At 34.5% G+C, this 14,561-nt stretch overlaps 1 protein-coding gene across 1 annotated transcript in view; it reads right to left on the bottom strand.

Moving 5' to 3' along the window:
• CRPPA (CDP-L-ribitol pyrophosphorylase A) overlaps positions 1 to 14,561 on the bottom strand; it is a 106,410-nt gene that overhangs the window by 60,010 nt on the left and 31,839 nt on the right. Inside the window, exon 4 of the mRNA XM_079302125.1 lies at positions 6,777 to 6,881. Coding sequence (XP_079158251.1) covers positions 6,777 to 6,881 — 105 coding nt within the window. The remainder of the gene's footprint in view (positions 1 to 6,776; positions 6,882 to 14,561) is intronic.

The raw sequence follows: 14,561 nt of genomic DNA, 5'->3' as shown, positions 1-14,561 counted from the left end.
TCAGAGAATTAATAAACATCAAATTCCTCTTGAAGACATTAATCAGATTAAGTGAGAAGAACAACAAGATGCTGAGTATTTACTTGGTACTTGCAAAAACACCCTTCATATCTGTCTTTGTACCCTCATGGTGGCTGACAGTCGCAATAATAGGCTTTGCAAATAAAGTAACAGAAAATTAAAGTCAGCATCTACCCAAGACATTAACAGCCTTTGCTAGCAATGTCTTCACAATGACAAGCAGTGACTTGAACTGACATGAATCTTAAATATTTGTATTTGTTTCTACTGCAAATTCATTTTATGATAACTAAAATTTTTCTAGACTTTCTGAACTTCTTTACTCCAGAGTCTGAATAAATTTTTTCTTTCTTTTTGAAATGAACTGAACAGAATTCCAAAAGCTTTAGTGCTGCAAGGTAAATCTTACAGCAGGACACCACTAACAGTATCAGCATCTTAGTTTCCAAGTGATTATTTGATTTTAACGTAAGGATTCTTGTAACCACTTTCCTTTCAATTTCATAAGTTAAGCTCTGTATTATGTCTCCATCAGACACAGATGAATAACATTTCATTATTTCCCCAATGCATTATATTCTTTTTAAACGAAAAACCAACTTCCCTACAGTTTGTCCTGCAGGAGGAGCTGCCAGAGAATGAATCTATCCTGCTAAATCTTATGTCTAAATACAGACATTTACATTTTTACTTACTGTTGAGAAGAATTAATGTCTTGTACTTACATTTAAGGATAGAGTGACCAATTGAGTGACTGTTTTTGCTGATAAGTTTATTTCTATTCACCAGATTCTAGAGGGCTGCTATACTGAACTTTCAGTCAAGTGTAACAGATTATAATCTCTAAATCTTTCAAGAAACAAGACTAAAGTCTGTTAGAAATGGTCTCACACTCTAACATTTACAGTCTCTTTGCTGTGCAAAAGTTTTTTAAAAACCTTTTAAGCAGTCTGATCTAAAAAAATGGTAGGTGTAGTCTTCAAAAAAACAGCACAGGAGAATAAAATTAAGAACAAATTTTTAAAAAATCTCAACTGAAATTCTGAGACAGACATCAATAAATGCTTTTGTTTCTAGAGAAATAAATCTTTGAAGACTGTATCACATGCTTCATTTGTATTCCTTTCATAATCTTTGATCCTAGAAAATAATTTTAGATACGAGCTCCTATAAGTTTTGTGAAAATAGCAGAGTTCACAGAAAAACCCTTCCAGATACCCTCTGTGACCCCTTACCAGTCAAGGAGGGAAAGTTTCTCTACACCTCTTTCAATTTGACTAAGATGCTAAACTCAGTTCCCTGAATGGTCCCTATTTATAACAGTTGCACAGAGGTTGAACCCAGATTTGTCCATAGCATTCTAGATGCACTTGAAATACTACAACATCTCTCTTCTAATTTCATGTTCTTGTTTCTCTAGCCATGGCTGACATAGGATATTTTGCCCACACAAGGTGGAAACTTCTTATTCTCTGTGGTGCGTACACCACATTCAAAGCCACTGCCTTCCAAGAACAATCTACTAAATATGACCTATACTTCATTTGTTTCTAAAATCTGTTCTTTATATTTGGCTGCAATGAAAAGCATAGTCTTTTTTGAAAATGTTTGCTAAGTAATCCTTATAAATAGGCTACTTCTGATCAATTATATTTTTATTTACAAATCCTTAAATCTTTGTTGGCAAACTTTATCAGACAACTGTTAAATAGCTTAGAGACAATAACAATTTCTGCAGAAACTGGTGAGACATGATGAGAATTATCTTTTGAAATATATCAATTATCTTGTTTTTCATCTATTTAATAAGAACTGGTATAATTACAGTCATCCTATTTTTAATTAAGATGTCGTGTAATAACAAGTCAAACTTCTGCCAGTTGTATATTGCAACATACAACTACCATATTTATCAGCCAAGATTATAGTCTTGTAATAGAGTCTTGAATTCAATTTCACAAAATAAATAAATTCCATGTTGGTTGATATTAATTACTTTAATCTCATTACTCTTTATTGATCAAGTTTTGCCTGTAGCAGTGCACCCTTTCATTTTGCTGATCGATATCAAACTCACAGGCTCCAAATTACTCAAATTCTCATTTTTCATGTGATAATATTAATTTTCATTTTGTCCTCTTGAACATCCAGTGGTCCAAGGTTTTCAGAAAGTTATTGCTGCAATCCACAGTATCACTAGGCCAAATATCAAATATAAAACTCAACAAAAATACCTCACAGTTAGAGAACATGAAAACATGACCTGCTTAGAGCAAAGGCAGAATTTATTCAACATCTCTACTTTTCTGTATAATAAATATTTTACTTGCTTAATAAAGCCTTGAAAATAATCAGAGAAGTTTGTTTTCCTGTGTGCCTTTTTGTCAGACTACAAGTTTTCACTGCCTACAAAGATATTTTAGAAGTTATTCCATGGGATGTTTAGAAGTCTTCTTCAAACTGATATAGCCCGATGAATGGTTCAGACTTACAAAAATATATATTAAATGCAAAAAAATAATTCTTTACTCAACAAATAAAATAAAATCATGATCACACAAGTAAACACATGTACTGCATTTCTGTTTAATGAAGGTTTTCCCCTCTTAGACATTGTACAGATCTACTTTGTATGGGATAGTTTTGTAGGATTAGAAAATAATCAGTTGCTTTTTAGAAATAGTGAGGATTTTTCACATTGTCAACATTGTCTGTAAATCTGTCAAAATTTTTAAGAAGTGTTCTTACATTGAATTTTTATCTACAGTACTTAAATGCACATATTAGAGTACAACAAATACATTCTGTTGATTTTACACTTCAAGAGAATATTGCCCCAGAATATTTAAGATCATTTTCCTTCCAAGGTACGAAACACAGAGAAACTTAAAATGTGGTGTTGCTAGAGACTTTCTGGGGCATTTTTTGCCATCCTGATCCCAAATATCTTATATATAGCTATATAATAACTATCTCTAAAACAGAACTTATAGATATTTATAACAATGAAGTAATTTGAATTACTTGGTTGTTTTCACTAAAAAGAATAATTTTAATTTTGCAATTTGTTCCCAGAAAAAAAAAAAATCTATCTACTGCTTTAGCTCCAACAATGACTTTGAAATGTTACATTTCATAATGTACAAGTGCTCAGGTAGAATAATTAATGTTAATTCAAAAAGATAATATATAAACACACATAGCATTTTCCCACAGCTTTGAGTCATTTAATGTTATGTAGGTTGTGCACCTCATGCATAAACTGAGTTCACACAAATATCTGATCTGCTCTTTAAAGACTGAAGGTCCACATAGGATGAATCTGGCTTTTATACTTGAACATTAGAAGCTGTTAATTGACTGCAGTCCTTCTGTTATGCATCCTCTGAAACCTCAACTGAACAATGATTATTGAAGTTCTCATTTATCTGGATAGAACATCTTTTTGCCTTGTGTTGAAAATATAAGACTGGAGCCATTGAGAAAATATCAGTTCTTGGCATATGAAATTTCATTTAGATCAGCATTTAAAACCTAGCAGTAAATAATAACAATATATTACAAATTACAGTATTATGGCAGCTAAGAAAAGACACTTGTGTTTCTGAGAGCTGATTAGTAACAGCAATACTTCCTAATTATTTTATAAGCAAGCACCACTTGAGAAAACTGGCAGTCCTCTGCACTTCATGAAACTGCAGACAAAACATGACTGTTCTCTTCTTTCATGGTACTGCTCCAAGCCACCTGCCAAACACCTTGGTACAGAGTGAGTAACACCAGGTGCTACTCAAGAAGGAGCTGCATTGCTCTGTAGGCTCTAAAAATTAGTGTTTCCTGCAGAAACAATGTAACATTTCACAGACATTGTCATTTTTATGCCTTTCACTTTTAATGTATTTACAAGCCACAGAAGACATCAATGACTTTCAGCTACAAAATTAGCGGCACAGAATGTAAGAAGGTACTTTAATGACCTGGCACCAGAATCTTTGTGTTTACTGTATGTAAAATATTCACTGCTCTACACTGCCTGCAGCACAGTGTCTGCACATAAATGGGTGCTCTTGCTACTGTCACACTCTGCACAACACTGTCAACACTGAGACTTTGCTAGGTTGACTTTGGATGGATACCAGGTGCCCACCAAAACTGCTCTGTCATTCCCCTCTTCAAGTGAATAGAGGGGAGAAAATATAACAAAAGGCTCATGGGTCAAGATATCAGCAGGGAGAGATCACACAAACCAGACTTAACTCAGGGAAATTAGTTTAATTTAGTTTAATTTATTACAAAGCAAATCAGACTAGAATAAAGAGAAATAAAACCAGATATTAAAACTTCTTCACCCTATCCCTCCCTTTTTCCCAGGCTCAACTTTACTCCCAGTTTTCCCTACCTCCTCCCCTCCAGTGCCACATGGGGATAGGAAATGGGGGGTTGCAGTCAGTTTATCACACAATGTCTTTGCTGCTCTTTCCTCCATAGGGGGAGGATTTTCCTTTCCTTCCCTTTTCACATTATCATTTTCCAAATGTTTATAGGCTTCTTTAAAGTCCAGTGCTACTGCAATGGGTCCCACATGGTACAAAGTTGACAGCATCAGGATTTTGTTTCATAAGCAGAGGTGGACAATGACACTTCAACAAGTCTCTTTTAGAACAGAGATGTGCACAATTTCAGGTCCAAATGAGCTGAGGACTGGTTACTAATGCTATTCATTGGGGCCTGATACTAGGGACAATACTGTCTAATATCTTTATTAGCAACCTGAGAAAGGGGAAACACCCTCAGAAAACTAGTAGATGACAACAAATAAACTCAAGGGTCCCACAGAAATTTAGAAGGATCTTGAAAGCCTGGTAAAGGGAGCTGAGAAAAACTTTGTAGTCTGTAACAAACATATAAATACAGCATCCTGCATCTAGGACAGAAGGACCCTGGGCAGAGGCAGTCCATGCTGATGCTGAAATACAGAAAACAGCTTTATAGAGAAGGATCTTCTAGACAAACTGAGCATGAGTCAGCAGAGGGGAGCAGTGGAGAAAAGGAATCCAACAGGGCTGTATCAGTAAGGAAACAGGTAATACAGGAATTATTCCCCTATATCTGGCCCTTCAGAGAACACTCCAGAGTAGTGTTTGAATTTTGGGTTCCCTAGTATAAAACAAAGAGGAACAGACAGAGGCCAGTAGAGGGCTGCTAAGATGGTGTGAGAGAACTAGGCTTGTTCAGCCCAAATTACAGAAGATGGAAAGTGGGAAAGGGTTAATTAATAGCCATAGTGAAGAATAAATTGGACTTTTCTTGCAGAGATTTCTTCCTTTTGGCCTTTCTTCCTTTCCCTGTGCAAGAGGCAGTAAGATAAATGTTGATGAAATAACATGAAAAAGTCCCCATACAAAATGATATTCATTAGAATTGTCTTCCCCAGACAGCCTGTGAAATCTCCCTTCATGGAGATATTCAAAACTTAGCTGAACAAGATCCTGCACTACTTAATATAACTAACCTGATTCCACTTTCAGCAAGGTGTAGGACTAGATGACATCTATCTGCTTCATTCAGACTTAATTATTCTGTCATTCTAATCTACATTTATCTATTGGACATCAGTAGTATCTACAGACAGCAAAGAATCAGACAAACATTATAATAAGCTAAAAGAGCATTACTGGTGTGTTTTGCTACTGTTCATATACATACCATGTATGCCACATGCTTTGCAATGTGGACAATGAAGCCACCCAAAAAAATTATGTCATGTAAATATGCATGACATAATCTGTCCCTTAGAAGACTATATATGAAAACAGATCATATACTGCTTCAGAAAGACTGTATGTCCCCAACAAGATATCAAAATAAATTCTGTAAACAACCAATGCACAAATAGATTTTGCTGTTAAATTGCACAGGAAACTTGCACTGCAGATTCAGGAAATTTCCTTCCTTTGTAAGATTTATGGTTATACTATTAGAAATAACATCTCATTGGAGGAAATTTACTCTCAAAGACAGAAGCAGTCATTTGAGCTGCTTCCAGATCCTTCAATGTGGTAACAAATAAAATAATATAAATAAAATAAAATATAAAAAACTTCAAAATTGCTTGACACTACAGCTACTACAAACAAATAATGTGCCACCATCCAAAATAATGATATGTGATACTTTGAAGTAGAAGGGACAAATACTTTGGCACTTGTACACACAGCTGTTTGGTCAGTCTTCAGAAACCTATCAGATTACCAGACAAGGTAAATGATGTTTAAAAAAATTTAAAATATTATTTGAAGAAGTCTTAAATATTACAGTCTTACTGAATGTAATTAACTACTCTAAAAATCAAATTGTTGATAGCCAGATATTTAGCATCAGAAAGAAAAGTGATGTCCTCATAGGAAAAATAGAGGAAAATAGGCAAAAATACACAGAAACAGCAGGAGAAACCTCATATCATAAAAGAAAATTATTAGTTTTGGAGATTACAGATTTACAGTTTTACAGATTCTGAGGTCATTCAAATATCTATGTTTTACCTATTTAGAGGAAAATGCTGTCTTCAAGTAACACCTGCCCAAGTCTCTCTACAGTAATGAGCTCTAAAAAGAGCTCAGACAAAACTAATTCTGAAAAATGAAACAGAAAAGCCTAAATTACAATTGAAAGCACATCTAAATTTTTATAGTAATATTCAAATTTTATTCATTTAAAATTATGTAGATAGAACTAGATATTATTATTTTCTTTACCTTCCAGAGGTCAGCTGTTCCTTCCACAAGTTTGGCATTTGTTTTGCAGTATTTCAGAGCCAGATGCAAACATTCAGTTCCATAATCCAGGTCGTAGTCTGTACACTGTAGTAATTAAAAAAGAAAAAATATCCTAAATTAGTCTTAGATACTTCTAAGCAATAGCACATTTTCTTTAATTAATTAAACCTTATGCCTCAACAGTCCTATTCACAGTAATACATCTGTATTAGGCACATAGGTTCAGCATGGATCAGAAATAAAACAGTTCCAAGAAGCTTATGCCAAATTGTGCTATTCAACAAAGTCCTTCAGAAGTAAATAAACACTTTTGAAGCACAGATGAATTCAGTTAGGTGCTGCAAGTTTCTTGCTAAACCTCTACATTGTTTAATAAATGAATGAGAAGATACATGTATAAAAAAATTCTTGATGAAGTTGAGAGAGGACTCACCTACAGACACCACTGGCCCTCCAGTGACAAACCTTTAGAGTATGGGTACAATTTAATAGATGTAGAAACATGGATCTTCAAATACTGTTTTGGTTATTGCAGAATCAAAAAAGGGATGGTAGTAACTAAGAACCTCTATTCCTTATGTGATTCCCTCTATCTTTTTCTCCAGTTATCTGCACAGAAAATAGGAATCTTATGATCCTTACAGATAAAGAAAAAAAAAAACAACAAAACAAACAAACAAAACCCACACACACAACAAACAAAGGTTCATCTATCTTTTAATTATCTAGAAAAGATGTTCTCTTGACACACCCTTCCCAAGCAGCTTGGCTTCCTATTGACACTGATTATAAGAACCTCATTAATGAAAAACTGAGTAGGGAGAAGAATCTTCTAAGCTTCATAGGTAGAAAAGTAGGAACTGGGAGCTTATCAGTCAGGACTACCTCAAGATGAATTAGCCTAACTAAGATAAGAAAGTTCTACTCTATTTTCATATTGCTAAATTACCAGTCCATCCACAAACACAAATTTCATGTAACGAGGATAACTTAAGGTAGCATCTTTCATTTAAAAAGGAGGTATTTGAGAAGATCACAGGTGGGCAAGCACACTATCCAGTCTCTATTTCAGAGTGAATTGTCAACAATAAGTAAGAAAGAACAAGACAACAATATGTTATTACCTTCCCAGAATGCTCCCTTTGCCTCATATAAAGCTATTATTCTGGCTTCAGAAATCCCTATAATAAAAAGTCCCTGAGGGACACACTGAACCAGAAGCAACTGCCTTAACAGCACTCAGTGAATTACAGGAATCCTAAATTCACCCAATTATTTTATTGAATAGCAGTATTTTTTTAGCAACTGTAGCAGGGAGTATCTCATTCATCACTCTTTTCATCACATGTTCTGCTATTCTAACTGAAAAACTACCTTCTCAACCCTTCAAAATGCTCCACCACATCTCCTCTCACAACTTTCCACAGATAAAGAGATCAATATCTATCCAGTCATTTCATGTGTAGAAACTACTTAACAACTTTGATCAATCCCTATGAATTTTATCGTATCCTTCTACAAACCTTCTCTGTTAGCCCTCCTCTCTACTACACAGCAGAAAAAAGATTGGTACCTGCATTTCCTGTTCCAAATTATTTATGAACAAAATAACTGCACATGTCTCAGTACAGACCATCATGAAACTCCTGTAGTGATTTACTGAAATGAAAACTGGTCATGCACTTGTCCTTGTTTCTTATCTTCTAACAAATAATCTACTCTGGTATGTCCCCTCTCTTATTCCAAATCTTGAAGTTTCCTTCAAGAGATTTCGATAAAAGCTTCTGTGAAAAATCTTATAAACACACTTAGGTTGTTATTACCTAAATCAACCTCAAACAAGATGCCAGTAAAGTCCTTAAAGAATGACAATTAGCTCTCCAATACATAAGCTTTCCTTTACAAACAATTCCACTGTGTCAAATTTAATCATGTGTCTGCAAATTCATGCTTCAAAGATACTGTGCCCAGTAATTTTCAGTACCTTTCAGGATTTGAGAAACTGAAATTGTCAAGTATGCAAAAATTCTAGTGGATTAAAGGAGAACCAAAAGAGAGTACTGCAATACAACTTGCCTTTCTTTTTATTAAGTTCCTGAAGAAGTTTATTAAAACAGATGAGGAAAATTTTTAGGTTTTCTTCTTGTTATATAATGTATCAGTGAAATTCAAGGAATTCATTGGCATTACACATCTGAATTGCAATACTCGTACACGCAGACATCCTAGAAAAAAACATAGCTATCACTTTTATATTTTCTAAATCAGTAAATTCTGTCATTTTAGCTTGTCAGCCAACTTAGAAAAGCACTTTAAATGTTATTGTTCTCTATAGTTTTTTAGTTTGAGTTACAAAAAAAAATTGACACAAGAACATAGAGTAACTTAAAAAGAAAGGAGTTTAAAAAAAAACACTTTGGAACATTTTTAAATTAAGCAGAAATTTAAATAAACAGGATACAAAAAGAGGTCAATAAAAAAAAAAAGATAAAGGAATAGGGAACTCTATCTCCAAAATACATAAAAATGCAGTAATCCCTCAAGTAAAGAGGTATGGAGATAAAGTGGCAGTAAAACAAGAAATGGCCTGGTAACTTTTAATTCCATGTTTCCTTCTTTCATTTTATTTTTAAGGAAAATTTTCTCGTAGAACACAAATATTTTTCACTAATGTGGGCAACATACAAATTTTTAAAACCCGTGTATTTTTATTTTTGCTTCAGAAGGGAAGACAAAATTTCAGAAATAAATTTAGCTGTGAAAGAATTTACTTTGAAATAAAATTAAGTAACAATTTTAAATATATGGATAATTAATGCAGCTAGGGCAAAACTAAGCACTTTTAGCAAGGTATTAATCATGGATAATTAGAAGGGAGTGGAGAAGTTCCATAAATGGGCTAAGGCATCTTGAGAGTATTGCTTGCTTCAAGGGATGAAATATGACACAAAGCAAAGTAATAATTAAATACATATTTCACTAACACTTGTATATCATGACATTTACCACTCTAATTATCTGTAATTGTTTCAACCTAAACATATTGTCAGAGTGTACTGTTCTCCAAGTCTGATACACTGATGTCAGAGGAAAACAATGAAATTAAGTAGCAGCACAAGGCCAGCTGTTTATATACCATCTCCTGCTAAACATCTTCACATGTGAAATTTTAAATCCATATTCAAAGTGCAGAATTCAAAATTTTCTATCTTGACCTAAGAAATTCAGTTAACAAATCAGCATTATTAGAGAGCACCTATAAAAAAGGTTCCAGCATCAGGCACAACATCCCCAGCCAGTCAAGGGCAGGGATTGTCCAGCTCTGCTCTGCTCTGAGGGTGGAAGCTGTATGAGGACTGGCTGAGATCACTGTTCATCCTGGAGGAGAATGAAGGGAGATCTCATTGCAATTATAACTTCCTAATGAGGAAGCAGAGGGGCAGACACTGATCTCTTCTCTTTGGTGATCAGTGACAAGACCCAACAGATTGGCCTGAAGTTGTATCATGGAGGTTTAGGCTGGATATTAGGAAGCAGTTCTTCACCCAGAGGGAAAGAGCAGGCTCCCCAAGGAAGGGATCCAGCCCCAAGCCTGGCAGAGTTCAATAAATATTTGAAAAATGCTCTCAGGTGGTGGAACTACTGGGGATATCCTCTGCAGGGCCAGGAGTTGGACTCAGTGACCATTATGGCTCCTTGCAATTCAGGATATTCTATAATTCTACAAAAATTCCAGAATATTTGTGAAGAAAATTCTTACTGACCAAGGTATACAACCATTTTCATCCTAAGTCTTCTGTATGTGATTCAGTGTACATCTAGATTCAATTTACAAAACAAAAATCTGTTTAAAACTCTTACTCTTTCTAAAGCCCCTTTATTACTGAAAGCCTTTTTAACATAAGTTTGACAGTGTACAGTTAAGTGAACTTGACAGGCACACATAGCTTTGTGAAACAATAGACATAGTTTAAGTTTCAGACCACAGATTTGAAATTATGGAAACAGCTGGAAATACTGGCACAAAACATCCACAAAAGAAAGAAAACATAATAGTTTAGCTCTTTAAATGGCACAGAAGAAAATATGTTATTTAAAATGCTTTTGTACTGTTGAATATTCAAAGAAATTCTACTAGGTAGTTTTGGGAACACTTTTTTGTGGGTGGTTTTGTTTGTTTTCCAAGACTGGATGTTTGAATAAAGTGCTATGAGTGGAACGAGATACAGATTTCAGCATTACACAGTCTTCTTCCTTCTCCCCCCAAAATTAGTTTGAAAACATTTTGAAAAATACTACTACTTCCTAAAATGCAAGGTCTTTTGTTGTTCCTTGTATATAAATAGAATAAGAGGTTAGAGAAAAGAGCAGTTATGCAGTCTGTGTCTCCCTGGTATTTACTAGTAGTCCATATGTTTACTTACTTCCAATACAATACTCTGAACACTAATTTACTGTATCTTTATATGGGAGCTGGTAACTATACAACAGACCCAGCACAGATAAAAAGTAGGTTCAATACAGGACTGTTATTTTCTAATATTTTCATCATTCTTTAGTTTATGACACAAAATATTCTTTTATGCATTAACTGAAAGAAAATTTTCAGATATGCTCCTTTACACAGGGATCTTTAAAGCCTTTGTAGAGCCAGCATTTATACTTCTGTAACTCTTGACAGTGTAATATTTAGCACTTTTTCCACTGTCAGCAGCAACTCCATTTTTTTATCTCATATAAATCCATTCAGGAACAATATGAGAACACTTGCACTTAAAATACATAACTAATCAACAATAGCAGAGGTTTAGGATTCTTCCAGATCCTGCCAAATCCAGCTTCTACTGCTGAAGTGCCAGAGTACATCATGAACACTCATCATCAGGAATATTTTACTGAGTTAAGAAAAGAAGTAGACACAAGCTCTCACTGAACCTGAATTGGCCTATTTTTATCATATATTATAAAGATTTTTGTTTTGTCACACTCTGTACCGCTGAAACAAAAAAATGCTGAGTTCAAGAGTGGGCTTGCAGCAAGCACTCAGCTTACAACAGTATGCCACAGCTAAATGAGAGACAGCAGAAGCAGCAAACAGAAGGAGGAAACGTGACTGAGGAAATACTGAGATCAATGTAAAACCAGATTATCTCATCTCTGAAACTATTTTTACTGTAATTATTAAAGCGTTGTGACGTACATCCAGATGCAGTAGTAGTGAAGAGAACAAAGACACAGCAATTTACTCCCTAACAGAATGAATCAAGTCTGTTTTTATGCAGACCTGTATCTATATCCCAACACCTTTCAGTGCAATAACTGCAATGCCTTTTCCATACATGCCATGATTGCCTGGCAAACTAACATTAAACCACTGAACATTTCCTGATCGCTCATTGGAATATTTTGTTATTCATATTGCTTCCCAAGTACACTAAATACCCATATTTTAGTTACAACATGAAGAAATAAGAAAATAGTAATATTCTATGTGACAAGAGTAGTAGTCAAAACACTGTGTTAGGACTCATTGTTTAAACTTTTAAAATTATCTTGCAAATTGGAAAAATACTTGGGAAATAATTATTTGGACAAGACAAAGACAAGAAAAATCTTGTCCTAATGTAGAAAATACAGATTATTTAGGTAAGTCTAAGAAAATTTGAAGATGTAATTGTTCATGTTCTCCCAATAGAGAGATTTCTAAATACATCACATTATAAAATTAAGAAACCAACACATAATTTAATTGAGGTCGGAAGCAGAGGTGAGCCAAATTCAGACCAAGCTAAAACGCATTTTTTAATTTAATTTTTTTTAACAGATAAGGTTATTCACTCGAGGAACAATTTCCCTAAGAAAAATTACCTCTTGAATTATGCAGTATCATAATGGGTCCTTTTTCTTGCCTTTCATACACCAAACTGTCAATAACAAGACATTAAAACCTCTAGCTTCACTGCCTTGTCTTGTTACTATCTCAGAACTACCAACAGATGAAATTTAGGTGGATGGTCTCCCATATGCGGGATACCAGGATCCTCACTCAGTACTCAGCATTTTCTGAGCTTGTGCCAAACAGGTGATTCTCATGGATACAGGACACTTACCAGGGTAAATCCAGTAATAGAACAGTATTCTCATAATCCAATCTAACTTCCAACTTGAATATTTGCATTGAGTTTCCTTAATATACACCTTCCAAACAATTGCTGAAGACATAATGCCTTTTCACTGCCATAGGGATGCCAAATTTCACCCATGGAGTGGAAGCTTTGCACCACTGCAGCAAACAATTCCAAGAGCTAATATGTGAATTTGCAAAGTTCTTTGAGATCCTACAGGATGAGGAGTGATATAAAATGGAAGTAATTATCCCATTAGCAAAAACCCTTTTTTTCTTGTGCAAGGCATTAGAATCTCTCCAAACATTCTTGTGGCAGAATTTAATTAGGGGAAGGTGGGGATTCAGACAATATCCTGGCTCTACCATTGCTCCAAAGAACTAATCAAGTACAGAGCTATCTAAACTAGCACAGTTTTCTCCAGACCACCAATCTAGCTTCACTTTTTGAATAAAAGAAAGTATTACTGACAAAATTTCTTTTAGCATATTTACCCTGAAAAGTATTCTTTAGAATTGGGTAAGATTTAAGAATAGGAAAAATTATTTATTCCTCCCTGCTCCTCAGGGCAAAGTTGTCAGGGTGAAAAGATGACAGATGAAATAATAAATGTCCTTGGAAAATACCTCAGAGCTACAACCTGTAGATTATACTACTTAGGATAGTCATTTAGGGGAGGCTGGCAACACTGTAGTTAAACAACATTTTGCATGCATCAGACTGACAATGAACAGAGAAATGCAGAACCTCTCCAAAACTGCATTATTGATGCAATTTTGCATCAAAACAAGAAAAAAAATTTACCAGCTTTCTGTGTGCATTAAATGGAACAGAATTCAGGTTCTATTGAAGTTCCAAATAAATAATTTTTTTTAAGTGTGACTAAAAGAAGTCATAGACTCAAAGCTGAAATGGACAACAACAGTGAAAGGATACTATTAATAATGTTAATTACTGTTAATAATGTGAAATTTCTCATGTAAGAAGAAATAATTTTCTTCTAACATTTAGGAATAGACAGATTTCCTTGTCAAACCATCACATCTAAAATCCTAATGACCTATGACCAAATCAGAAAGGCATCCTTTTTCTGGATTTCATATACTTAGATTGTGCATTGAAAAAGTCACAGATATTTGCCACCTTCGTAATACACAGATAATTAAAATTAGGGCTAGGAATTTCAAAAAACTTTGGCTGAGTATCCAGCCTACTTGAACTAACCAAGTAGGAAGTTGCACTAAAACTGTAATTACCTGTTACATAGGCAGATGGAAGAATGCTGCCTTTAGGACTCCATACAAAGAAGAACAATAGTTCATGGTACTGTCTTCATACAAATCATACTACAAGATTACTATTAGTCTAGCCAGCTTTTGCCTAATTCACAAATCACTTCTTGATTCAGTATTTCAGAATACCTTTAATGAGAAGGAAGAAAACCTATAGACACAACTGGAACGCAGAATTAGGACAAATACAATAATGATGTTACATGGCAAATATTTATAAGACCTGAGCATGTAACTATAAACTACAAAAGTAAAGTGTATGACCAGAGCCTGGGGATGTGGAAAAAGAAGTGGCCCTAAACACTGCAAAATCCATTTGAATGAGGTTAAATGATCATCTTATAACA

Source organism: Erithacus rubecula, assembly GCF_903797595.1.
Source record: "Erithacus rubecula genome assembly, chromosome: 3".
Lineage (NCBI taxonomy): Eukaryota > Metazoa > Chordata > Aves > Passeriformes > Muscicapidae > Erithacus > Erithacus rubecula.
Note: the sequence above shows the minus strand (reverse complement) of the source record. Positions and strands in the feature narration are given on the sequence as shown.